The 27,782-nt window shown below is 42.5% G+C and overlaps 2 protein-coding genes and 1 long non-coding RNA gene across 7 annotated transcripts in view; 1 reads left to right on the top strand and 2 right to left on the bottom strand.

Annotated features, from left to right (window-relative positions):
- Window positions 1–4,124: 4,124 nt before the first annotated feature.
- COX17 (cytochrome c oxidase copper chaperone COX17) lies at window positions 4,125–6,554 on the bottom strand. Its single transcript, XM_054654577.2, has 3 exons — window positions 6,292–6,554; window positions 4,730–4,838; window positions 4,125–4,333 (listed from the first exon to the last, which is right to left on the bottom strand). The coding sequence occupies exons 1-2, from the start codon at window positions 6,408–6,410 to the stop codon at window positions 4,754–4,756; spliced, it is 204 nt and encodes a 67-aa protein (XP_054510552.1). The 5' UTR covers window positions 6,411–6,554; the 3' UTR covers window positions 4,125–4,333; window positions 4,730–4,753.
- Window positions 6,555–14,750: 8,196 nt separating this feature from the next.
- The window catches only part of LOC129134809 (uncharacterized), a 34,080-nt gene continuing 21,048 nt past the window's right edge, over window positions 14,751–27,782 (bottom strand). Inside the window, exons 7-11 of the long non-coding RNA XR_008536237.2 lie at window positions 27,464–27,629; window positions 26,523–26,591; window positions 23,827–23,998; window positions 17,115–17,263; window positions 14,751–14,868 (exon numbers count right to left, since the gene is read on the bottom strand). This is a non-coding gene — a long non-coding RNA (uncharacterized LOC129134809). The remainder of the gene's footprint in view (window positions 14,869–17,114; window positions 17,264–23,826; window positions 23,999–26,522; window positions 26,592–27,463; window positions 27,630–27,782) is intronic.
- Window positions 18,954–27,782, top strand: part of CFAP91 (cilia and flagella associated protein 91) — a 37,664-nt gene continuing 28,835 nt past the window's right edge. For 3 of the 5 annotated variants that reach the window (XM_077174265.1, XM_054654490.2, XM_077174263.1), the window contains exons 1-6: window positions 19,318–19,583; window positions 20,042–20,115; window positions 22,177–22,328; window positions 25,175–25,258; window positions 26,542–26,607; window positions 27,548–27,747. In XM_077174265.1, the coding sequence (XP_077030380.1) occupies window positions 22,201–22,328; window positions 25,175–25,258; window positions 26,542–26,607; window positions 27,548–27,747 (478 nt within the window). In that variant the 5' untranslated portion in view covers window positions 19,318–19,583; window positions 20,042–20,115; window positions 22,177–22,200. Of the gene's footprint in view, window positions 19,080–19,309; window positions 19,584–20,041; window positions 20,116–22,176; window positions 22,329–25,174; window positions 25,259–26,541; window positions 26,608–27,547; window positions 27,748–27,782 lie in introns of those variants that run through there. The other 2 variants (XM_077174266.1, XM_077174264.1) reach the window with 2 other exon arrangements.

Raw genomic sequence — 27,782 nt, 5'->3', positions numbered from 1 at the left:
ATGCAATTCCTCCCCTGCTTCAAGTAACACATTATCAGTCACACAGGCAGGATCTGCCCCACTGCCAGGATGCAATTACATTTCAGGCACTGACGCAACCCACGTGGTCTCCCATCACAGTATGAAGTCAGCCTGCACGGGTCAGTGGGGTAGAGATAGGGTTTCAAGGGTGGTCGTGTTTCAGGCCGAGCTTGCAGCTGCCCTGCCTAACATGCCATTCCCATTGGCACCATTCAGTTAAAGACACACTGATTGCCTCTCCTAACTAACAGTGCTCTGGAATAACACTGTCTCCCAGGCAAGGCTGCAGTAATGCTTTATGGCAACCTTCAAGAATTCATCGTAGTTTTGGCCAGCACAATCTTATTTCTGCAATGATGAGGCCACATGCAATACAGAGCTGCATGGCTCCTAAGAGCCATCCTGGCAGGCTGACACGTGGGGAGGAAAGAAGACAAATTAAGCTTTGCACAGGGTGAGCACAGTCCATTCAGAAAGGTGCTTTCTGTTAAGGACAAAGTGAAACAGGGAACCTGGTCTTCAGGGGCCCCTTAACTAAGTGAAGAAATAAATCCTAGCTACTGAAGCAGAACAACACCCATCTGCAAGCGTTATGAGGAAATGAAGAACTTTCTCTCAACCTTCTCTCCAAAGCAGGATAGCTAAAGCACCACAATAAAAAAATCTTGGGATCCAGGCTCTGTTTTTCATACCATTGCCATATACTCGCTATATGATCCTGACAACAACTTGTCTACCTTTAGGCCTCTGCAAAAAATCTGTAAGGAGCCTTCTCTCCAAGATAGGCTGACATCTGATAAAATGGGGAGTTGGGATATCAAGATTGTGAACACTTAGGAGAAAGATGCTTTACATAAGATCTGTGAGACAAAACTGAACTGCTATGAGAAGAAATGTAGAACTACATTAGAGGAAGCATCCTGAGAAGCACCATTGCATTTTCTCCTACCTTTTCATACTACCAAAACCCTTTTGCAGGCGCATCAAAGAAAGTGGAAAAAAAGGAAGTTAGTAATTTCATTCTTCTGTTAGGTAAATTCCTGAGTAAAAAATAAACTGGAACACAGTGTTAATGACTCATTAGGACAAGAAAGGCCTTCATCTGACATCTTCTAGGACATAAATAGTGGTGTTGCAGTGATGCTGAAGCCAACACTGTGGGTGAGGATAACCCGTTGTGATTTCTCTGTGAAAGGCAGACAGGAAGCTTTCAACCCACGGCAATAGCAGCACAAAGCTCTCATTAGAAACTACACAACTTTTCTGCTGGGTCTCAATGTGACATTGGAGAGAGAATGATACAGCACTTGAAAAGGTAGATCTCGGAGCACACACTAGAGATTAACTTAGTGTTTTCAGACTCAAATTTCTAAAAGGAAGATTTGTAAAGTGATTGAACCACCAAGACTAAATTCTCCTTTCTCCCTCGACAGTACCACGGCCATACAGATCATCTTCACAGCACTTTCAGTTTTCTACTCAGCAAAAGTAAAAAACCCTCTTATTACCACAGAGACATTTTATTTTCATGCCTTGCTCTGGACTAAATGCCCTTCATCCAGGGACACTGGTTCATCCAAGACAAGTGTTCAAAAGCCAATACTGATTCAATAGGAAAGGGATTGAATCAAATACCAAAGTTGAAAACCATTTGAAATGAAGATGGTAAGTTCATAGAAAACACCTGAGCAACATGAACACCCTTCCCTGAAAGTACACACGTAAGCATTACTACAAAATGTGTTTGTGAAAAATAGACACGTAAAGCTTTTCAGCACTGAAACAGGCAGTGTGGAAACAGGTACTTCACTATTTCCCCACTTAAAATGGACTCAATATTTAGCTGCATGTGATGATGCAACACAGCCTGCACTATGTTTGGCAAATAAATCCTCTGTCCTTGAGAGCCACACAACACAGAGATTATCAGTCCCAAATCTCACAGCAGCTGCATGACTGGTTATTTTGCCCATCCTTTAGGAAGTCAACAGGTTCACTACTGATCCCATAAGCTGAAAACCAGTTCAATCACCTGTGTTGAGGACACTAAGACCTTGGTGGCTTGAAGTCAGAGAGGGCATAATCAAACACCTCTTTTTTGATTTATTATATAGTGCATTGCTGGAATTAGTCTGCAGAACTGTTACTTACACATGAATAAACACTGTAGCTCCAAAATATACACATTTGATTTACAACTGCTGGGAAAGCTCTCAAGCCTACTCCAGACTAGCTCACACTGAATTACAAAGGTTCAAAGATGGCATTTCCTGTATCTAGCTGTGCTGCTGTATAGTTTAGTCAAGTTTCCTGCTACTGCTGTGTTTCAGACCCTCAAGGTACCCACCACCCTGTGCAGGGCAGTGTCTGTCACCAACACTGTCAGTAACTTAACACAGGAACTCCCCTCCCTGAATGAAGCCCTGAATCCACTCCACAGGAATACCATAGTAAGAAATGAAGCCACTCAGCAAGGAATTTGATTTGACTACAAGGTTTTTCCATTGTTGCTTTAAGTGTAGAGTTGTCCAGTGTCCTTTCTGTACTTGTAGCACACAGGTACATCAGCATCCCACTCATTTCCAAAAACTTTCTGAAGTATTTGCCTAGCTTTTACCCTCATGGAGGTCTAAACATCCCAATTCTTAAGTAAATAGAATTTGTGTAAAATTGTGCAGGAATATGCTTTTTTCTTTCTTGACCTGATATAAGCAGCACTCCACTCTCACTTGGCCACTTCCTGCCCTGCTCTATTCTGTGGCACCATTTTCACAGTTTACCCAGACCATGCTATCACAAAGCTGGTGCTCATCCACCTTTTAGTATTCTCCTCAGTTCATGCTCTGATACACAATGATTCAACAAGGAATGACCTTATTCAGGTTCCTACAAAAAGAGCACCAGGTCCTGCTCCTCAGACAGCTACAGTGCCAGAGGCAGCTTTGAATGCTTTCTGCCAGAGCCACACCTGCATCCCTACTCTGGGGCTGAAAGCCAGTGTGGACACAACAACTCTTGCCTCAAGACAGGACCTTCAGAAAACATTCCCAGAGGAAGAGTCTAAACTCTCCTCATGCAACTTGTGAGTCTCAGCAGGGGTAGCACCAAGTGTGACATACTAAAGGTTCACAGCCAAAAACCATTGCTACCTCAGGATACATGGGGCCCAGCAGGCAGAGAAACAATCATGACTGGACTCATCCCTGCAGCAGATCAAAGCCAGGAGAAAAATCAAGACAAAGCACATATTTTGTCTCTTCAGTTTCTGAAGAGAAAACTCATCAGGAGAAAAAGTAATTAGCGATACCATATTCAGGAAAGTCAACTCACCACAGGGGGAGTAACATTAGGGTTGCACAATTATATATTATGAAGTCAGAAAAGCCCCACCTGTAACAACCCAGAAATTGCACTTAATGTTTCTCTAGATTCTAAGAAGGAATCAAAAGGAACAACTACCATCTCATTGAACACTATCAACTCATTCAAGTGAAAGAAGCCAGAAAACAAAAGCCCATACATGCACAGCACAAGACCAACACAACAAAAACCGAGCATAAGAAAAAGCCTTACTTTCAGGTAAGTAACCTGTACATACAAGTCACTTGCAGTGACAGGGAGCAGTCCTCTGCTCCCTTTCTGTTGAAGAACTACCAGCTCAAGCGAGTTTGAGATGGGAAGTACCTAATTTTTCATTACAAAGAATGAAGCTCGGTAATGGTATTCAAAAACCATCAGAAGAGTTCAAACATGGGGAAATCAAATACAGTTTTGAGTCTAAGGAAGTTCATTTCATACAACTGTGGTTGCCTTTGTACAAACATAGTTACAGCTACTGTCACAAACAGCACTGCAAGCTTCAGCATGACTGCTGAAAGCTGCAGGAGTGCAATGCACGATTTCACAATCTGCATCAGTGGGAAAACCCACCAAAGCGCCCTCTGTCCAACCACACCACCACAGTAATCAGTAGGAAGAAAGAGTTCCTATGTTAATGACTAAGCAGGCTTTTCTCATTCTCTCATTCCTGCACCATGCTTTTTTCAGTAAGGAGGGCACTGTCATTTCTTTACTTAATAAGAAACAGAAGTCAGGAACACAGGTCATTTTCAGGCTTTTATTAAGAGGAAAAAATATATTTTCTATAGCAGTGGTCAAGAGCAAGCAGTGGAAAAGCTACAGATGTGATGCATACTCTATCATTAAAGACTCTTCATAAATAGATTCTCTGTTTATATTTGTTCTTTGAAGTAACTTGCAGAAATAATTTATTTTGCAGCTTTCCAGAACACAGTCACACCAAAGACATCATCTAGGAGAGAAAGGAAACACAGCTTCACAAAACATGAATTTCCACTGGATATTGAGCAACAGTTCAACAATCAACGAAAAAACCCCATCACAAACCCACAAAAACCAACTCCCACATGTCCTAGCACCAGAAATCTAAACTGAGGTTTGGATCTCTTAGCAGACAACAGAGGCAGCACCATTCTCTACTGCTGAAGGGTGACTCACAGAGGCTGTGTGCTGCCAAGGGCTTCACCACCCTCACAGGACTGTATGTTGGCTGTAGTGTCAATGAGGATTGCTCTGCCTTCTCTCTCATAAGGGCAACACCATCACAAACACTACTCTGGGCCTTCCAGTGGCACCAGCTGAGGTGCCAGGACACTTCAGAGGCAGAGGTCCTGAAGGCTGTACTCACCCCACTCAGTCCCGCTCATCTCACTCATATCTTGAAGCCCAGAGCTCTCATACACTCTTTGTGAGCTTCAATTAGGTCCCCACAATTTTCTTCTCCCTTCTCAATAATGCTGCAAAACAAAAAGATTTCCAGGGTTCAGCAATAAAACATTCAATTACTTTTAGTAAAGAAACAGAACTGACAAACTGTTGGGGACAATTAAAAATCCCTATTAGGATCCAGAGATTTTTTTTTTTTCCTATCCTCTCCAGGGTAGTGCTGTTTTGGACAATATAAAACTATCCCAAAAAGTTACCCAAGACTGGAGCTGTGCACCTAAAACTCTGACAGCAGGCAGAACAGAACTTCCTGTTAACAGGCCAGGGTCTATTCTGGGCATGTCCGGATGGCGATCTGTTATACAACACAAGGCTGTCACACCATCAAGTATGCTGAGCTGGCCAGTTTCAAATTATTCAGTAGGGAAGCAACAAAATTTCTCCAGTAAGAGAACAATACAGAACAGGTTAACCAGTAAATGATATTTTAATCCAACTTCAGTTGCAATTAAGGACCCTGAAGCAAAAAGCAAAACAAAACACACCTGTCCAGCTATTGTTGAAAAAATTATTCACCATATATGGGAACTTTTGAAGTAACTCATCTATTCAACTAAGAGCTTCTCATTGTTGGTATATCATGTATACCACAAAAGCAGTTCAGGCTTGCTTTTGACTGAATGACAGAGCTGTTTAGTTTTCTTCTTGGGTTTTATTACAAAAAGCATGGACATGTCCCCTGGCTGCCCAGGGCAACTCCATCTGACCAGTAACATCCATCCTACCACCCTTTTCTTAGGGGCCCTGGAGTCACCCTCACTCTACTGTGTAATTAGACATGCTCCCCTAAACTTACCAAAAACACTGTTCAGTATTATGGCACCTACCAAACACCATCTATACCACCAGCAAAGTAAAAAAAAAAAAAAAAAAAAGGAAAAAAAGACAACTTGGTCATCAGATAAGTTTTTTAAACTTTAAAGATTCACTATTTCACTATCAAAGACAAAGGAGTTCCATTTGGAGGGTACACTTCATACCATTTTATAGGTCCTATGATCGTGACTAAGCCTATAATTACCAATGCAGCTATATAGGTCACTGTCGAATTTTGAACTTCTCTGGGAAATGTCATCCTCTGAGACTCAAAAAACCCCAGAGTATTTTGCTTTATTTGAAAGAAAATGTAATTATACTCAGGTGAACAATAAAGAAGTTATCACCTGCTGGTACGTGTTGCTTCAATCAATAGTGAAGATTCAAAAGCAGCATTAAAAGCTGATCTTTGAAACCTGTTTTAAACACGGGCTACGAGGTTTTAAATTCATCATTTCTAAATAATCCTTTTAAGACAGTCTCCTCTCCTCCACACTCTCCCTCCTCCCTCGGATGCTCCAGCACCCTCCAGCTCCGGGATGGGGAGCGCCCCCAGAATGCCCGGCGCAGGGTGGCGGGGGCACAAACCCCGGGAAGGGAGGGAATGCCGGCGGGGCAGGAAGGTGGAACGCGGGGCCGGGTCCCTACCAGGCGTCCCGCGCCTTCTTGGTCTCGGGGCAGGCGCAGCAGGCCTTCAGCGGCTTCTTCCCCTCCCGCGCCTCCCCCGCGCCCTTGCCGTCGCAGCTGGCGGCGGCCATCGAGGACATGGCGGGCAGTTCCCGGCTCCCTCAGCCACGGGGAGAACGGGCCAGCGGCGGCGGCGTGAGCGCGGCTGGTTCCGGGAATCCTCGCCCGCCCTTCCCGGATCGCGGCCTGCTGGGAGGGGAAAGGGGGCCTCCTCCCGCCGGCTGCCCCGCCTCTTCCTGGTCGTCACCCCAGGGCGGGCGGGGAATGCCACACAGCGGCGGGCGAAAGTGACATTTTCCAGGGACACTCGGTACTGAACGAGCCCCAAGGGGAAGGAGGGAGCTGGCAGCAGGGAGGGAAAATGGCGTCGTCAGGCGAGAGCAGCCGGCTCCCGCCGCGGTCAGCAGGAGCAGCGAGTGACGGCCTCGGCTCTGCCAGCGCCGGGCTCCACCCTGAAAGTGCTGGCCAGCACCTAAACCTCCTTCTTCCTACGCAGCCAGTGGGGAAAACAGGGGATCAGTTCATTGTGGCGGTGGCTACACGGACACAGCACAGTCACCATCACTGGGATCATTAATGTCATGGTTTCATGGCAGCGGCCCAGCAGGGCCAGCCCTTGGCATTGCTGCAAAAAGATGTGCTTTGATGCTTGATCTTTTATGCTTTCAAGCCTAAGCAACTAGGAGTATTTAGTGTGTGAAACAGAGAGCGACTAATGAGCTCCAAGTGTTGTCCATGCTTGACATGCTTCAGTGATCTCAGACCTGGGGGGGTAGTAACAAGTCTTGGAAAGAAGAATGTGCACTGATACTGGACACAAAGAATGCAGAATTTATAGGCCACAAGGACATCTGGCAGAACTGCCAAGATAAGGAAGAAAGTAATAAAGCCAGCTCAGCAACTGTGTTAAAATAGCTCCAACAGGGTAAAAGTTAATTTTGGTAGGGGGAGATGGTGACCACCAAGTAAGGTACCACTGACCCCAGCAACCCACTGACTCAAGTAGAAGACTGAGTGTGCAGTCTTGAAAAGTGAGAAAATCAACCAACAGAAGACAGAATACTAATTTGTAAGAGAATTATGTAACTTCTAGCCAATGAACACAAATTCCTTTGTTTTCTAAAACATGTAAATAGTAAAAAGCTTTGGTATGCTTGATGTGTGTAATACCACAGAACACTCAGGCTTGCACAACTCTAAAGTAAATAATTAATGTCTCTCTTGATTGTGTAATTACTGGGTTGTTGCACACCAGTTAATGAATCCCACGTTTGTGGACCACAGCATGGGCAATTATGGAGAAGATACAGAGCTGCTTTTCCTTCGTAGTCTGTCCCAAACTAAGGCATCAGTAGCAGCTCTTGCCTTTTAGATATCTGCCACATACAAGCCACAGCTTGACTCTTAGGCCACAGTCTGTCACCTCCCAGTGCTATATTTGTGTTTTCCAAGTCCTGACCACTCCAGCATGATACTTAGACAAGCCCACATCCAAAGGGATGACCCACACAGGTAATGAGAGCAGAGCAGGACAGCACTGGATGTGACACTGCTGAGACCTTGCAAAGGGAAAAGATTAATGTGCCCACTGGGATCCCAATGGGCACATTAATCTTTTCCCTTTTCCCTCTTTTAGTGGGGTGTTGCAAGAGTCAAAAAAGAACTGGCAGTTTCTGTTGTGTACTAAGGGGATCCAGAATTGTGGGAACACTGACAAGAACAAGGAGGAACAGAAAGTGTAATGTAACACTCACTCACTCACTCACTCACTCACTCACTCACTCACTCACCTAACCACCACTGAATTATCCATAGATCTCTGTTCCCCACCATGCCATTTCTCTGGCAAGGTTGTTCAGGTGACTGGCACCCACACAGCCTCCTGGTTCAGCACACATGCATTGTGAGGCCGTGCAGCCAGGTGTGATGTTCTGGAACATACACAGGTTGCACTTGTTGACCAAAATATGATTTTCCCAAATTCACACAAACATGCTGCAAGATAAAATCTGAGATTGAAACATCTATCAAAACCACACATCCATTCTCCAAAGCAGTACCTTGTTGCTAGTTTGTTAAACATACTAAGCATGTTTTCCTTTAAAATTAAATAGCTTTGTCTTTCCTTCCTAAAGCTTTATCTGCTGACCACTTTCCAAAGGCCTAGATAGAGCTGTTGATAGCAACACAAACTCTGAGGGAAAGACTATCATAAAACCTCCAAGAGGATTTCTCAAGTTTGCAGTTGAATGGTATCTTTTATTTAGCTTTTTTAATATTAAAAAGAAAGTTTGAAAGACATTGATTGGTCCTGTGGAAACCAGGAAGACACAAAACAAAATACATTTTATACTCTGGCCATATACTCTGTATATAAAATACATTTTATATTTTGGCCCAAGTTATAGAATGCCAAGGGCAGAGGGAGGTTAAAATTTAGTCATCTTGAGAGATGATTTCAGATGGGTCTGCACAAAGGTATGGCCTCTGAAGACTAAACATCTCTGGAAGCAGCCTTCCAAATAGATTAAGGAGAAGCACTGCTATTCTGGCTATGCTCTCTACAGGGTAACAGTTTGTAACAGAATTGCCCCATAAGAAGGAATAATTTCTTGGTGGGATGAAAGGAAAGAGGCTGGAAGGGAGGAGAAGGAAGAGAATACCCATTAAAGCACGGTTAACACATTTTGATACTGATTGCACCAATTTGGAGTACAATGCAGAGGTGAGACCACAGCCATTTCTCTTCTGACATTGCAATGTGCATAAGAATTGATTGTTAACTCAGTGATTTTTGTTTTCTATTTCTCCTCTGTCTGCTGACACTGGCAGAAGAATTATGTTAGAGAGCTATGTGTGAGAACGAACAGATTTATCTAGCAGTCAAGAAGGAATAGCTAAGGGCAGGCTACTGAGATAAGACTGTGAGAAAATTGTCAGAACAAGTACCCAGGAAAAAAGATCCAGTGAAAATCTCAGTCTCTGAAAAGATAATGAGAAAAGACCCTCCCTCAAGCTGCCATATCATTTGGCAGCCTGGTGCCACATGCGAGAGTACAAGGACTGCAGGTAGCACTGAACATTTACAGCTCTTGACTTAGAGGACTAATGGGTGAAACAGGGAGAGACTACCCAGCTGTCATGGGTTTCCAAACTATTTCTCCTGTACAGCCTTTTATCAGAGTTGAAGAACACACAGCAGTGGCTCATAATGTGTGAACATCACAGCAGCACTGTGTGTTTTCATTGCCGTTGGCTTCCTGTGTCTTCAGTTTCACCCACTAAAAGAATGGTTACCCAAAAAAATATCTACTTGTCTCCAATGGACAGATTTTTCAAGGAATCTCAAAAATGTATTTGCATTCATTGTTACTGTTAGGTTGGGTAAGCCCCTATCAATGTCAGTTGAAAGCAACAGTCTGGGGTAGTCTGGGGTTTTCCAGATTTTTTTCACTTCTAATATACATGATAGAAGGTACATTAAGCGGTGGAAATTTTGTGTGATGAAACTGAGCTGAAGGTATTTTGATATTTTCCATGTAGTGCCTATTCTGGGAACCACTTTATCATCTTGAAAAAAGAAACCTGTTCAATATAGTCTAAAGAAGTATTTTTGGTTTTGACTGAGTATAAACATAAGACAGCCAATGCTTCAGCAGCCCAGTCAACCATATGCTGTGTTTTACTGTCAAAGAAGTTGTTTGTGTTTTGTGTCAATGCTTAGATAACATGAAAATAAAGGATTTCAAAGCTCTGAGCAAGATGTCTTGTCAGGACCCTGCTGCCTCTTAGGCCGAACAGGACAGGACAGAGTTTCTCGTTCTGATCAGAACTGCAGACCTGCAACTACCAAATGCTATCATTTAGAAGTGAGACCAGAGAGAAAATGAATGCTGTGATAGAAGGGCTTGTGCTCCAATCTAGTACCATGGAAGAGACTCTAAGGTCATTATTTACACCCCCTCTAAGCTTCAAACTCCACCTTTAGGTGAAGGCAAGGGGTTCAAACACTGAACTGATATCACCTCAAGAAGCAGTGCACCAGTCCTTTCCCAGACTGAAGAGGCAAATCCTCATGTTTCAGGACTACAGCATGAATTCTGTACACAAGGATTCTGTACCACAGGACTGAACCATCCGCTACCTGGGAGACCACCTTGGAAGTTAGTGGAGGAAGTCTCCTTGCACTGGCAAGCAAGCCCTTAAAAACACAAGAGCAGAATCAAGATTACTTTAAAAGCTTTTGTGTCTCTTGAACGCTCTACAAAGCCAGTACTGCAACAGATCATCTCTTGCCAGAAACACAGCCAAGTCTTCAGAGCATCAGCCTGGAGGTGGAAGGCAGTTTGAAAGGATGAAGTCACTTTCCAGTTTAAAACCGAGAACTGCTGTCTCTAACAGCAAGACTTAGTCCACAGCATCCCAGACATTCTGGGGTCTCATTCTGGGACCAGGACTCTGGCCCCACCCTCTCCAGTAAAGAAGACAGTGACCCTCCTACAAGCTTTGGTATAAACTTAAAAGGTATTAATGCCTTCCTTACATTGTTTTCTGCACATCTCTCACCAGTTTGTGCTAGGATTAGGACTATCATCACTTTCATATTATGCCCCTTCTTGTCACTGTCCATTGAAAGCATATCCAAACATATTAGTAAAGATTAGGAATTTGCCATGCATGCAACACTGCAAAATCTGGATCAGCAATTTCAGCATGCAGTCTCCCTGGTAATAAAGCAAAAGAAGGAAGCTCGTGTTTTGTTCTGTGCCACAAAATAACCTGCCTGCCCCACATATGTTAGAAGCAGGAACTATGAGCCTTTAGGCACAAGACATGTGGCAGCTTTTCCACAATGCAGATATGCAGCAGCTGATGTTCAACGTGCATTTAAAGGCCGGTCAGGCTTATTTCAGTGCTTGCTGGGGTGACTGACCAGCTGTTCCTTTTTGTGGAGGGAACACCCAGGAAAATCTGAGCATTTTGGAATAAATCTTATTGCACAGACTCATGGGAAGGACAGGTGTTTGCACTCAAATGGCTGCATGTGTTACCAACACACCAAAAAAGCATGACAGAAGACAACTGTCTGTTTTCTGATATTCTCTACACATAATAACTTAGAAAATTTTAATCTGCATTTGGGAAATAACATCACTAGTCCTCCAGAAGATTTGAATCTGCAAAGGACTGTCCCTATATTGCAGTCAGGCTCACTATTTTTGGTTAAAAATCAGAAAAAAATAGCCTAGGTTTGAAAGCACTCAGGCGTGAACCAGATACACATTAGTCACCCATGGGGATTTTTTTCCCCCCAATATTGCAGTTACCCAAGACAGTGGCCTATAAAGATCTTTCCAAAGAGGAAATCTCTTCCATTCTCAGTTCTCATTACTTGAAAGAGCAGGATTTTCAAACTTCTGCAAAAAGACCTATATGAATTGTCAGAACTGACCAGAATCAGACAGCTGAGCCACATGTTAACAAAAACATAACATGCATGCATCTCCAATTAGTCACCCCACAAAAAGCAAATGCTGCCTAAGGTCTGTTCTTGTACATCACAGCAAACCTCATTCAGAGACCAAGTCCAGGAGCCTGTCTAATAAAGAAAAAAAATCTCACTGTAGTTCCATAAAATCCTCCCTAATACAAACTTATAACCTTGATCAGTTCTGCTGCAAACCAGGCAGTGTTTCTGCAAGTCTCGTGAATGGTGTTAAGCTGTCAGTCAATTGAGAAGCAACAAAACTGTAGGTCCACTTCTTTTCCACTGCACACATCCCATGTGTCCTTTTTTTCCCTGTAAGTGTTGCTGCTATTAACAATTTTATTCTGCTTGATGGCAGGCCATTTTGATGCCTGTGCCAGTGGCAAACCTGGCTTGTTTGAATCTATTCAAGTCTCTCATGATCATATTTTATGAAATGTGAAGCTCCACTACAGAAAATGGTTTAGCATTCTCAATGAACTGCAGAACCTAACTGGAAGCCTGGAAGGAATCATTAGTATTTACAAATACACGAGTCATTCCATATTTGAGATGTCACTGACTGCAGCTGCATGCTTCTCTGTACTCACATTCCAGCATCTCACTTCTTTTAAATGTTGCATCAAGACATATGCTGTGCAGTGCTGCAAGCTGCTTCCAAAGAGCCTGCAACATCACATACCTTCTGAATCCATTCAGAATCCCTACAGCTGTTTTTCACAAAGTTACTAGATAATGTAGAAAGTTCTGTCACTCTGGAGCTGTTTCTTTCACATCAGTGGTCATTCTAGATTTCAACTTTGAGCACCTCATTCATTTACACTTGTTTTCTTCTGCTTTTCTTCTTGCTGATCTTCTTCTCAAGGATCTTTAGAATCCTGGTTCCCACCAAAATCAATGGCACTTGACTATCAAGTGCTTAATGGTCAGATTTTAACAAGCACTAGGACATCTCCATATGCAGGTGGAGAGATTCTGAAGAGAGCCTAGTTACACTGACATCTCCCTTAATACATTGCTCATCTGGAGTACAATTATTTTTTTTAAAGTGACATGGGAACATATGTCATCTACATGGCAGAAAATTTCATCTAAACACTCAGCTCAAGCCCACATCCTGACTATTTTACCCTGACTTTCCATATGCTGCACAGTATTTTATCCAAGAACTGTCTTAAGTTGTTACTTACTCTGTATAATTCTACATTTTAATCTATGCTTCCTCTATGGTCTGGCATTATCTGCTCAAGTCCCTTATTTAAAATGAGAATGGATTCTTCAAGGTCTGGTTCTCTCCTGGTTCTCTCATGCATACAGAGACTTCCTATCAAAGAGAGGATGTTTCCAGATCAGCATGCTAGAGGCTGAACTCTTATCATATTCTCAGAGTTGGTATGTCAAGACAACGATGATGTGCTCTAGATCCTGTTTGGTTCAGTCTCCACCATGTGAGACTGGGAAGTGATGAGGGAAGGACTGTGTGCCTGCAGACAAAGACAGAGGGGAAAGACAGGGGAACTTTCAGGACTGAAGAGAGTGCAGGCTGTGTTCTCTTACATGAGTGAAGTGATACTTCTACATCTTTCCCCAGTCCTTGGAATGGCTCTGTTGAAACTCCATCCAATTCTAGCTTTTTTCTGTCAATGGCCCCAGTGTCCTGTCACTGCTTCCTCACCTTTTTGTCTCTGGTAGGCCTGAACCCCTGGGCCCCTGGATGTGTGCTAGCCCTCACCTGACCTTCATCTGGTGGACTGCAAATAAAGCTGAGAGATTATAAGAAAATGCTGAAAGCTTTATTAAAGATGAAAGATGATAAGAAAATGCTGAAAGCTTTAATAGATTGTATTAAGATTATGTTGCACTAATTGTTTAAGAGTAAATAAGAGTGTAATATATGGAAGAGTTATACTGTGTCATAATAAACTGAAATTAATCTCTGCAGCACTTCTGTCCAGATATTTAATTTTTGCAAAAGGAGTGGCTAAAACAGTGACAGAAGATTGGCAGTTTCTAATGCTTGCTTCGGATCAGGCAAGCACAAAAATTCAGTCCCCAGAAAAGTGTCTTAATGCACTGAGAATTGAACCTGCAAGCTAACACAATGGTATTGGCATTTAATCCTCTGAATATTACATGAGAGGAGTGAGAACATTAGAAATTCTCTAGTTCCCTAAGGAGTTCAATCCAAGATCCTTTTTCTCCTGAGGCAAGACAACATGCCTGACTACAGCCCTGCAAACCATCCAAATGTCAGGTCTATTCTTTAAGAATAATCATGTAAGAAGATGACCCAATCCAAGTGAAATTAAGTATATGAGTGTCCTCCAGAGGATGCCTGAAATATTGGTAAAATTTGGATTTTGTCAGAATTTGAACCACAGGCTGAAAATGTCCTTAATTCTGCCTTCTTTTTTTAAAACTTTTTAAAGTGCTAATCAAAATCATTACAAAAGTCTTTTAGCAGGCTTTGAAGTGAATTCTTTAACTGTGATCACAAAGTACTACTACTTCATTTCCTTTGAACTTTGACTTTTTAGGCTATTCTCATCTGTGTATTGCCTTTATTACAGGAAATGTGCCTACAGTCATACTGAGAAAAAGATGGCAAGAGAGAACAGGTCTCCTATAAACACTTTCATCTATTTTTTGTTTCATTTCAGCTGTTGTATGAGAAGACGCCTCTCTTAGCACAGCTCTTAGTAAAAACAGCACAAATTAACCACAGACTTCACCTTAGTGAAGCTCCATTTACCACGATCAGTACTCCAAGGCCATTTTTACAAAAGATGTCACAAGTTACAAGCGAGGTATTCCACAGTGATTACCATGCCTTACTACAGCCAAAGGTCAACTCAGAGACAAGGCCTCAATCCACAAAGCAGTAAATGTCACAGCATCTGTCTCTTCATATCTTTTTGGCACTTACCTCTGCTTTCTGATGGAAATAGTGACCACATCTGCCTCCTCCTTTTTGCTGGCTGGAAGGAAGGCTCCATTCTGGATTAAAAATTTAGCAATGACATGGACTGCAGCCTTGTGCTGCTCCTTTCCTGTTGAAAAACACAGCCGGAAAAGATGTTTATTATACACAGAGAGTGAATTGTGTGGAATGGGCAGGGAACAAACAGGAATCCCAGGGATTCCTGTGGATGGGTCTGAATCTGTTTTACATCAGTTCACTTTTGGATACAACAGCTGAACTGGTGGCACCCAGGTTAGAGCCCGTGATGGGCAGGACCATACATGGAGGAATTGTGACATCCTGTGGCAAAAATGGGAAATGGCACACTAACGGTTACCTATTTTAAATAGATTACTTTTGGAACTTCCGGAAATCAAAGCCTCAACAGTGCTTTTAAGGCTAGAACTTTGTTACCTGTAGCTTAGATTTTTTTTTTAATAACTAGAAAAGGTCACCATGAAGCATCACAGGCATCCAACACCATGACAGTGCTGTCATTTGACTCCTGCTTAAGAGCAGAAGATGACCATCTATGGAATGAAACTTAAAGCCAGATGGATGACATCTTGCCAGGGATTTCACAGATTCTCATGGATTGCAGGATAAAAGTCACATTCAAGAAACCCAGTTCCCTCCCAGGCTTTGGAGGACAGAAGGAAAACAGACTAGAGACTCATTCATCATCTGTTTAGCTCAACTTCTTTGCCTTATCCTCCCTGATCCTGCCCTTTCCACACCCTTCCTCACTTTTTCAGCTCCTCACCTACGTCTCCCATTTTCTTGTCCAAACCTCTTCGGTTCTGCTCTACTGGCTGCTCACCCTGTCTCTCCCTCCTCCTTGTGCCATACTGGTTCTCTACCACCCGACTCTCCTACTATTTGTTCTTTGCTCAGCCAGCCAAGTTTCTCCTCTGAAATCACACATTCATGTCCAATCCATCTTGCCTTTGTTCAGCTACTGCTCTGATCCCAACTAGTGCTAGTCCTACCCTGCTAAATTTTCTACTTCCCGCTGTCTGATTTTACAGTTCAAACACATCAGCAAGTCATCACAGCATAACAAGTCCATCAACAGAGCAGCAGTAATTCATCTTGCAGCAAATTACACCATCTTATCTCAAGGTTAATGTGAGGTAAAATTAATTTGGCTTAGCCTTTGTCACAGGCAGCTAAACTAGTGCACTTTTTTGCCATTTTGCAACATGCGAAGTTAATCCACTCAGACTTTGTGCGGTAACTCTCAAGGGTGTGGACAGTTTACTCATACATCTGAGCACCTGGTGTGCCCTGCAGCCAAGTGGGTATAAAAAAAATGTCCAGATAGACAACACCCCAGCTCACCAACACAGTCTTGTTCCGGAAAAGTTATTAATGAAAAAAAACACCAAAAAACCAAACCCCAACCCTATGGCCCACAGATCTAAGCAGAAAGCTCATCAGTCAAGTTTTTGGTTTTTTTTTAGGAAATAGGAATCTTTTCTGATTGCTTACAGTTCAGTTGACTGCAGCTCCCTTTCACCAGAGCAACAGGATATGTCCCTGACATACACAGATCAAGCTATCAGATAAGCTTTGAGTACTTTTCCAAAGTACTGATCATAGAGAAGATTGCCAAGCTTAATGACTGGGATCAAGTATTTCCTCAGAGCCTTGTGTATTTCGGAATATTTTTCTTCAGAAATGTGTGGTTTATATTAAAAACAAACAAACACATAAATAAACAAGATCCATTCAGACCAAACCTCAGCACTCAGCCCTTGCAGTGCATTCCACAGCACACAGCAGTGTGCTAGGGGCCTGGCCAGGTCTCACACAGTTTCAGGTCCAGAAGAATATGGAGATTTCAGGCAAAGAACACTCGATATAGTAATAATCAACATAACTTTTAACACTTGTAAGGCTGTCCACTGTTTATACCTGTAGTTCACAGAGATTTCTTAGAAATATAGTTAAATATTAGCCAATATTTTACCCACACACACATTCTAATCAAAGCAAGTTCCATGAACCTTAACCTTGAGCTTTATCATTCAGCCACATATACCTGTCACCTCCCATGAATAAGTACTGCTCTTCAGGCAGCTATGCAGTGACCTAAAAACTTTTATCTTTTATTTTTGACAAGTTAGTTTTCAGCCACATCAGTCTCCAGAGTTGGTTCCCTACATAGTCTTTCAGATGCCAGCACTCAACAGATCAGAGGCAGCAGGGCCAGGCAGCTCGTGATGAACAAAAAAATGCGGCAACATCTCACATTTAGTCCAATTTAATGCAGTAAAATTTAATAATGGGACTGCACCTTTTTGGTTGTACATGACTCCAGAGAGTACTTACCTGTTTGGCTGTGCCCTGGTATCTTGTAGGATTCTCAAAAACCCATTTAGTTATTCCACTGCTCCTTCTCAACTTGGTTTCCATCTAATCTATTCCCCATAAGAAAAAAAAGAAGTCCAGGCCACCTGTATTTAGTCATCTCTGGAAACCTTAAAATGGAAAAATATCAGAGGGTGGAGCCAACAAAGAATAATTTCTGGTCAAAGTACAGTTTACACACCTCATTACCTTAAGGCAGATGTTCAGCATGGAAAAATTTCAGCTTGGAAATCATGACACAAGAAAGGAAAAGTGAACTTGATAATGAGAAATGCCAGAACTCTATTGAAAAGTGGCTTTTGTTGCCACATCAAAAAATATAATAAGGTATGACATTGTAAGTCTCTTTAGTAAAATGAGGGTCTTTACAGCCTGCTGGGTATCTTTAGGGCATGGATCAATCCATTGTGGGAAGTCACATCCTACAGATGTACAGATGTAGATGATGTCCGTCAGAAACAAAGCTGTGGCAGCATTTCTTAGTTCAGACACACCTTCAGTTGACCTACTAACCTAAAAACGTTGTTCCTTCAGGCAAGGGATGGGTCTTTAAGAAAGTAAACTAGCATTCAAAGTTAAATTGTCTACAAGTAAATTCACAGAGCCAAGGAATTTGGAACTACAGTCCTAAAGTTGCTTTCCTGTAATGATGTACTAAGCGGCCAGCATTTTATGTCAGACATGACAAGCTGTGAAAAACCCTTTGATATACAGCTTTATACACAAAATAACTAACATAAGGGACTTGCTGCAAGATTATAGACAGAGGAGAAGGCTCATTTTCAATTTCTCTGGGTTTTGTGTCCTATTCCTAGGCAGCATTGCCTGCAAATCTCCTTATGTTCACAAAAGCATTAGCCTTTTCTGGTTTTAACATTTAGCATGAAGAAGCTTCCAACTTTGTTTCTTATAGAAAAGGATGGCCCCCTCCTTGAGGAAACAGCAATGTTTTGCAAAGCATGATCCTTATTTGTAATGCTTTTTACAGGCCTCTTGATATGCTCTACAGATGAAAAAAACCCTGCAGCCTCTCTGAGCAGTATGTAGTACTAAGCCTATTTCCACAAGTAGTACCAAGCCTATTTTCACAAAACCAAAGAAGCAAGTAGGTTGGAAAAGACCTCTGAGACCACTGAGTTCAACCTATGACCAGACACCACCTTGTGAAACAGACCATGGCACTGAGCGCCACATCCAATCTTTCCTTGGACACCTCCACCGATGGTGATGCCACCACCTCCCTGTTCAGTCCATCCCAATGTCCAATTCCTCCTAATGTCCAATCTAAACCTCCTCTGGCACATCTTAAGGCTGTGTCCTCTTATCTTGTCACTGGTTGCCTGGGAGAAGGGGCCAATCTCCAGCTGGCTACACCTTCCTTTCAAGGAATTCTAGGGAGAGACAAGGTCAGCGAGGCTCCTTTTCCCCAGCTAAACACGCCCAGGTCCCTCAGCCACTCCTCGTAGGACTTGTGCTCCAGACCCTTCATCAGCTCCTTGCCCTTCTCTGGACTCACTTTCAGCACTTTACAGCTGCAGAAGAAGTCCTAGGTGACAACAAGCAAAGCCAAGAATAAGAATATCCAGCCTTGACTCCTGTCCCTAAGTGTAACTGCTAAACCAGATTTCCTAAGCACTAAGCGAGGGTCCTGGGAGCATCACATGAAACAACTCGAGCAGCAGCTGCTGAAAAGCAGAAATACACGTGTCCTTCTTTTCCCGGCCTCGCCCGTGCCGTGTCCTCCTCAGAGTCCAGCCACATCCCCAGGCCCGCGCCGCTCTCCGGAGGCGGCACAAGATGGAGGCGGGAAGGCGAAGCCTTGGGGCTCTGCGGAGAGCGGCCGCGGGATGCTGGACCGAGCGGGAGCACAAGCAGCAGCACGCCGGGAGCGGCAGGACAGAAGCCCGAGGGGCGTGTTTGCCCCCGGTAGAGTCACGATCAGCCGTCCCCAGGGCCGGGCAGGGTCACGATCAGCCGCCCCCAGGGTAGGGCAGGGCAGGGTCACGATCAGCCGCCCCCAGGGCCGGGCCGGGCAGGGTCACGATCAGCCGCCCCCCGGGCGGGCAGGGCAGGGCAGGGCAGGGCAGGGCAGGGTCCGGCCCGCAGCAACGCCCGGCCGCAGGGGCGGGACATTTCCGGCCCCGCCCGCCGTGGCCATGGGAACGGCAAGCGGGCCAGAGCCGCTCGGTGGGGACGGGCTCCCGGCCGGACCTCCGGCTGCTGCTTCGGTACCGGGCTCGGCCGAGACGGCAGCGCCCTGCCCGCGGCCCGGCCCCGCTGCAGCCCCGGTACGGCCAAGCCGAGCCCTTGGGCGGGCGGAGGCCGGGAGTTGGGCGGGACAGGGCGTGAGGCTTCCCCCGCCCCAGGGACCCCCTGCTCCAGGGACCCCCTGCCCCAGGGCCCCGGGGCCCTCGCCGAGCTCGGCACGAGGTGGGTGCCGCCCGAGCTACGGGCAAGCGATAGGGCTGGCGGCTCCGGCGAGGCTGGGACCGTGAAACATTAGCTGGAGCAAAGCCAGCTCTGTGTCCCCGAGGGAAGCATCATGTACAGTGTGGTATTTCCATTGATTACCATTCCACCATGCCTTCCTTTTAATGTTTTATGTCATCACAGTTTCTGTTTAAGTTGATGGTGCCTCCAAAGAAAGCTGATTTTTCTACTAGATTTTTCACCTGTATCTTCCACAGAGCAGTAGGATTTCAGCTCTGAGGCTCATTTGCATGATGGTGACATCTATTTGATACAGAGACATATATATCAGTTCTTTCTTCCTAGTTTGTTTCATACTCTCTCTTCTAGACAGACTTTTAAAGAAGGAAGTGGAGCCTCATGATTCATGCTGATTCCACAAATATGTAACTAGTTATGTTTGTTCAATTGTCTTTCAGGCCCTCTGTACACACTGTGAAGTGAGAAGGACCCTCCAAAGTCAAATGTCCATGCTCAACTTGGTGATAGACTGGTAGGTGTTGGCCAAAGACAGCTCACAAATTCACCTTGCCTATTTCTGCATACACATGGGTAGAAACTCTGTCTCAGTCCTAAGCTGCTTCCTTAGAACAGCAAAATACAAAGCAGAGAAAGATGTTTTATCTAAAACAAGACAACACAGGGAGCAGCCATGATTGCTGGCCTATGGTGACTATAGCACCAGTCTAGAAATACCCAGCTTCATGTTCTGTGACATTTCCTAAGCTGTGTGTCAGTATTTTTAATTGTCTATCTTCAAATACTTTTAATTATAGCTTGTATATGTTACTTAGATCTAATAAAATAAGTGGGCATCTGCTGAGCTGTTGTTCAAGCAGAGCTGTCAGTTCCTTACTTACCTTGGGAGATACTTACACTACAGATCCATGTAGCCTACTTAGACTAAAATGAAATATCCAGCAACATCTAAGCAGCCAATAAAGACTGCAAATCCATGCTGGTTCTTCATACAGAATTAGCAGAGTTTAACTTCCTAGCTAATCCTTACCTAGCTAGCCCATGCTTAGCTGTCAGTATTGCCCTTAGCTAGTTTAAAAGCAGCTAGGGCATGTCTCTGGGGCTTGCAGTCACACCCTCAGACAGCAGTGATTGATAGCGGCACAGGATGCATACAGGTAGAATGCCAGAGGAAAACAGACTTGGTGCAACTGCACAATGAATTGGATTTTAAACAGAGTCCTCCTGAAGCTATGCATGTGATTGGGGCTGCAAGACAGATATTCTGAACTCAGATTTCATTGCTGTACAGCAAGGAAAAAAGCCCTGAGCAGCTTTCTAACAATGGAGTCAAGGAGCATTTTTTTTTTAAGAATGTTGCTGGATATCTCTTACTACATTATCTCAGAATATTTCTTATATCTACATGAAAACAAATAAGTATTTGTCTGCCTGTCCTTAGAGAGACAGAGCTGGGAACATTGCCTGTCATCAGTGAGACCCTTGCAACAATATGGCTGTGCCAACAGTTCAGGCCAGATGAAGTAAACAGGCATCCTGTCACTAAAGTTGCCATGTCACAGGTGTGTTGCCATGTCAGTGGTGCAGATGGGTGTGGTGGCAGACTGTTGCATGAAAAATGTTTTAGAATCAATCAGCAAGTGTATAATGTACAATTCAAAACACTACATCCTTGAATTCTTAATCTGTAGCTTCAAAATTTGGGATGGACAGAGGTTGTGATAGTATTAGTTCATAGGGTATTCCAACGCTCAAAAGTTGAACTCCTTTTGAAGACAAATGGCCCAAAAGTGCAATTTTGTGCACAGCAAGCAGCTACTCATGGTAGGGTGCCTAGATCTTCATCAACTGACACTGTCTTACATTCTGGTGAGTATTCCTGAAATGTCACCTGTATGCATTTGAGTTAGCATCTGCTGAAATGAAAGGGACAATTCACAACTCAATTCTGATTTTAGTCTGTTCAGAAGCTCAAGCCAATAGAGCTACATCACTTATGATTGCAAAGATTTATTGGCAACCATAAATTTAGCAATTTAAGGCATATCTACCCAGGGAAATTAGTCCTTAAAAGGAAGGGTGTAGATGTTTAATGTGATCATTTTTGTATGCTAGCTCCCTGAGTTATTTTTAACAAATGCTAAAATTGTTCCAGTATAAAATAATGTAACTTTACCCTGCAAGTGGAATATGTTACTTAATTTCTAGAGCACTAGAAATAGGAGGGAGTTACATGGGGTAATGTGCTAGAAGTTCACATTGCTGCACATTCACAGTTACTGCACACTGACTTCTTTATGTAACAAACCGTTAGACCTTTTGGTTTTCAGTACAAGTTTAGCACTGGAAAACAGCCAGAAGACAAATCTGTGCATCTGCTGCTAGTCTGGTATGCTCCACATCTTGAGAAGAACCATCTAACTAGCTGACATCATTAGCATACGTGTGCCGCCTTCTTTCCCCATCCCAAATATGCAGTCCTGTAAATCACAGCAGGCTGGAATTCTGCTCTCTTTAGTGCTGTTTGAAGTGGCTAAATTGCAGCCTCTCTTCTTTGTGTCCACACAAATGCTAGGTGAAGGCACCGATATTCTGAAGCATGGCTACGGGAGTGATTCATTTTCCAGCTTGCAGTTTGTGTTTCAAGAGTGAAGATCCAGTCCCTGCATACATTGGTCGAAGATGGAGGGCTCAGCAGCGCCTGGAGGCTCTTCAGCGCCTTGCTGTGTAAGTGTTCTATGGCTGGACAATTTAAAACAAACACATGAACAAAACCAACAAAAAGCCATGCACACTGAAGTGGAGATGACTGCAATTTGCTCCTACTTATATCTCCCTTGAAATTAAGAGATTGCAGCTGTTGTGGAGTATGGTTACCCATCTGTTTCTTACAGGATGGATGTTGCACATTCCTTCATCCCTGTGCTATCTGCTTTGCAGCGGTTGCCATGAAAAAAGAAGAGAGTTATTTCAATCTCTTACAGATCAGATGAGTTATGAAGACTTCAGTGACTCATGTGTGTTACTTCAGTGGGAGCTCTTTGATTTTAGTCCCGTGCAATTGCAGCTGGTTAGGTTGCTTTTGCTGCTCCTTCCAGGATCCTTGGGGCCTGAACCAGGGCACCACATTTTTACTGCCGGGGTTTCTTAGTTGAGCTATCTCCTGGTGTCTGGGTTTTGATTTTGATTTGGGTTCTAATTCAGCAGATACTAAAAAAAAAGTTTATGTGTTTTGCCACACTACAGGTTTTTTAACTCCTCATGTAGCTGCATTCAAAACTGTGGGCGTCAGCCTAGGATTTGTCTTCAAAGGTTTTTTCTGCTTTAAACAACTGACTTTAGACCATGGACTTTTCAGATGGTGTTTGCTCTGGGGTTGCTGGTAACGAATTCTGCCACATGCCAGACAATAATCAGAGATGCTCAAGAGTGATACAGTGGATTTCACACCTCGTTTTGTTCAGTTTTAAGGACATATTCTTCTCATTTCCATAATAATAAAAAAAAAATGGAGTATTTTTTTCTTAATACTATTTTCAGTGTTTCAAACTGTCCCCAGTGCAAGAACACCTCAGTGACTTCTTATATTTTGCCTGCAATTCTGTAACAACTTGACACCTGCACTGCTTTAAAATTAATTTACATTTCAACAACATGTATTTGCAAAATGTCTTGCAATTAACAAAAAATGAGAAATACATCCCCTCTGTTTCAACCTGCACTGATTGACAGTGCTGCTGATACAGAAGACAGAATATTTCCCAGCTGTCTTCTCAGTAGTTCCATTGCCTCTGCAAGGTTACTGGGAATAAATGCTCATTTATTTCAGCAAAGTCAGCAAATATAAGTCAAGGACATGCAAGAGGCAGGATCTGTGGAATAAAAAGGGCCATTTCCCTGGGTTCCCATTGTGCCTATAACTATACCATAACAGGATGAACGGTTTATGCTAATAAAGTTAGATCATAAGAATAAGTGCCCACCTGTGCTGAATGAAACACAAATCCATCTGGATGGAGCAACAGTCTGATATGTAAAGAGTCAGCTAATGGAACTAGCCATCAGCTCAATTAACTCATTTGAATTACAAACACAACTTCACAATAATAGGTTGATTAGTGCTGAGCAAGTATATCAGGTTACAACGTTGCATCTCAAAATATTCCCTTCTCTTTTCTTATGTGATGTGACTGAAAGCCTTGGGAAGAGATGACTTTAAACTTACCTTGGCAGTAAATTGTGTGTCACGGGAGGTTAATGAAGCATCTCGCTCGAAGCTTTCCTGTGGCAGGTAGCCATACTGTGCCTCCCCAGATTCCACAGCACAGTTTGCAGGAATTAGATGAGGGCTTGGAAGACAACAGGTCTCAGCATGTAATCCTCTGTTTTGATCTCAGCTGTCAAGCAATGTTAGGTATTGTTAATTGTATCTCTGTAAATACTTCTTTGTAATTAAAATCAGGCGTCAGCAGCCAACCCCAGTACCCACAAGCCCATACATCTTGAGGTCAGAATTCATACAAGTTGCCAAAAATGGTCTTATAGAAAACCTGGCCTTTAAGACTTGCATTATACATAGCTCAAAGAAATAAAATCATCATAGAATGGCCTGGGGTGGAAGGGACCTTAAAGATCATGTAGTTCCAATCCCCTTGCTATGGGCAGGGATACCTTTCACTCAGAGTTCTGTCCAGTGTGGTCTCAAACACTTCCAGGGATGGGGCATCCACAACTTCTCTGGGAAGAACTTCTATTTTTTGTCTTTAACAACTGTGCAGGTTGAGAAGAGCAAGAGTGGAGTATAAAGCAGTTGTTAAATCAAATAGCAATCCTGATTAATAACTTTCAAATTTCTCAGTTCTACCCATTATCTCACTGACTGCCTTAATGAGGTTTTCCATATGATCTTCCAAAGCCTTAAAGAAGACTCTTCAAGATGTTATAGTGAAAAATTTAAACCATCTGCAAAATTTAAATTCAAAATGGGAAAAAAAAAGAAATGTTCTTGCAAAAGATATGGTTGTTCCAGCGTAGATTTTGAAACATTCCCATGATTGTCCTAATTTTTCTCCTTTACTGGAGAGCTCAAATTGAAATTGCTGATTCTAAATTTTTAAACATTTGCTCAGAATCTCTTTACCTACTTTTCAAAGGTAGAAAGTGCATTCTCCTTTGCTCGTTCTGTCTTTACACATATTTGGAAACTGTTTCACTCTTAAGACAATAAGCCTGCTCCCCCCACTTCCAATAAAAGTGGTTTCCTTTACAAAGTCAAGCATATACAAGTGGTTAATGCTTTTCATAACAAGCTCATAAGTTTTAATAAAGGCAGTAAAGACCATTTCCTGACCACACATAGTGGGAAATAAAGTGTCAAACTGTTTTGCTATGTAGGTAAATGTGAAGAAACCAAAATATAATTGCTTGTGTAAGTGTGAGGCTTGGGGGAAATTTGTAGTGTGCATGTTGGATAGTGCAACCAGAGGGGAGAGAGAGAAAAAAAAAGGCATGAGGAAAAAAGATAACTGCTCTGAATGTACTTTCTAAATGATGTCCTGTATTTTGGCTTTCAGAGGTCAGTCTTCTCTTCAGCTGCCTCGGGTTGTGTATGAAGATCCTGAAGTTAATGGAAGGAATCGCTACAAATATTTTACACGGTAAGGAATGAACTGATTTGAAACAGGGTTCAGCTTCTTTCTGTGCATTTTCAAGAGCACTTAAGTGAAGGCCAGAGCATTATTTTTTCTGTATTTTCTGTCAGTACTTTGATAAAATAGAAAATTTTAACAGTAACCAGGTCTTAAAATACAAGGTCTTTCTAAATTCACACTATGACAGAATTTTTGTTTATGAGTTACCATATAAGCAAATATATCAGACATTCTGTACTTAATAAGAAAGTTTGGGCTGTAGATCATCCTGCAGAGGAAGAAGATATTTACAAAGGCAGGGTGGTTCTCCAGACCCCTAGAAAGGTGTTTTCTCTAGAAGGAACCCTTTAACTCCCAGTTTCTTCCAGGAGCAGAAAGGGAGCAAAGGGAAGCCTTGATTAACTTTTCATCCATGTCCCCTATTGCAGGACTGCTCTGCTCCTTCCACAAGGACATTGCAGGTCAGCAATGGACTCAAGATCTGAACCAACAGCTAGCATACAAGCATTCTTGGCTTAGTCACATACACTTTGAATTGCATTCACTATTTTACTCAGCAGCTATTAGCCACTATATCCACTTTAAATATAAAAAAATTGCAAAGTTTAATAAGTTGAAGTTTATTATTGCTCCTTTATCAACAGTTTTAAAAGAACAAAGATGATGTTATCTTCTGCAATGTGAAATTAAGCTTCAAAGTCTCCCAAAGGCTAAGGGAAATTGACAGAGAACTGCAATATGCAAACTATAAGAATGCCTAGGAAGGAATTATTAATATGTAGTTGAGCCCAAACCACTTTCAAGATACTTCATAAAGTACTGCAAAAAATAAAACAATAAAATTAGATAAATCCAAACCAGCTTATCAGCTAATTGTAGGAATGAATTTCAGGATTTCAAGCAGTTATTAAAAAAAACCACCACTCTTTCAAAAAAGTGAAAGTGAAGTAAAAAAAGTAAGATACTTAGTGAAACATACACAACATATTGGGAACACACTCAAAACTAACTTCAGTGATTGTCTTGTTTTGCAACTCCACTTTCTGCTTTGACTTACAAGAATAACACTCAGTCCTGGTGTTTATTGGTGAAACTGTAAACTCTGTTCCTCCTTGGCTATGAAAGAGTTCTTTAATATTTAGGCACAGTTCTTAAACATGCAACTAACAGAACCACAGTTGTGGAAAATCAGTATTAACTCCACTGAATTTAGTGGACTGCATTTTTTCTGAACCATACTGATCTTTTAGGCTCCTCCTTGTTGTCTTACTTTCATTCTCTCTCTTCAGACCTCTCAGCTTTTCTAAGCTGCTTCCAGCAGGTGTTCCAGAACCTGTTGCTGATGCAAAGAAAGAGTAAGTAGTAAGACTTTTGGAAAATTACTGTTATAATGGGTAACATCTCACCAGAAAAAGATCAGGAAACTATTTAGCTGGTGACCACTATTTTTCATAATGAACCAACAGGAAAAGCTTGTTAAGAAGTAAGGTGCTGCTCTCATCATTGAGAATTCTAGAGGAAATAGATAAGGGACTGTTTCAGAATTTGCTTGCAGTATATAAGTAGTTCTTTGTGAATAAAGGATGTGCCTCTAGTGTGTTAAGACTATGACATTTGAAATAGAAAGCTTGGTGTCTCTGAATTCTAGAAGAGATACCATTGCAAAGATTCTCTAGTAGAGCACTATTGTTGGAAAGTCTTCTGATATTTTATTACTTATATTTTTATACTTATATTACTGATATTTTATTATTTATATTTTATTAATCTCTGATAGATGCAGTGCTGCTCAGAGATGTAGAGCATCAGTAATGTAGTCTAATGTGGTTTTCAGAGAGTATCAAATTTTGAGGTCACATAATAATATTCACTTCCTGGTAGGGTTAATGGAAATTGCACACGCTTATATCAGAATTAAATTTTTATTCTGGAATTGTTGGGAAGAGAAACATGTAAACTAAATTGAAGCAGTCCTACTTCATGTTATTTCAAGAATTTTGTGTCCATTAAATGCAATGCTTTAGAATGGATTGGTAGGGAAGATTTGTATGTAATAATCATGAGAGCTGAAACTAGAAGATTCCTGGATTATTTACTTAAGAAGGGTATTTCAGACTCAGTGTAGCCTCAGTCTGCTTTTACCAAACATAACAGAGTTAACATCAACAAGAGTAATGTTAAGATAAACCAAAACACATTTAAGACTCCTACCTTTGACTGACATGTTTCTGGTTTGTTTGCTTGGAGGTTTTTTTAATGAATGTGACCAATCTTCCATCTTGCACCTCTTTCTAGGACAGAGTCACGTATCCTGTCAGCTGCAAGGGATGCAGAGGATGCAGGGGACAGCCTGGTCCTCAGCCTCATGTTCCGAACCCTGGGGACACAGACAGATTACAGGGATGGTGAAGCACAGACAGATCCCTATTCCCCTGAATATATAGTCCGCAGTGGCTCAGTCCCTGAAATTCTGACACTTGCTACACTCACTTGGGGTGAGTTGTGAAATTAAGATAATTTAAAATAATCA

The sequence above is a fragment of the Agelaius phoeniceus genome, chromosome 2 (assembly GCF_051311805.1).
Source record: "Agelaius phoeniceus isolate bAgePho1 chromosome 2, bAgePho1.hap1, whole genome shotgun sequence".
Taxonomy (NCBI): Eukaryota; Metazoa; Chordata; class Aves; order Passeriformes; family Icteridae; genus Agelaius; species Agelaius phoeniceus.
The sequence above is the reverse complement of the archived record's forward strand: the minus strand, read 5'-3'. Positions and strand labels throughout refer to the sequence as shown.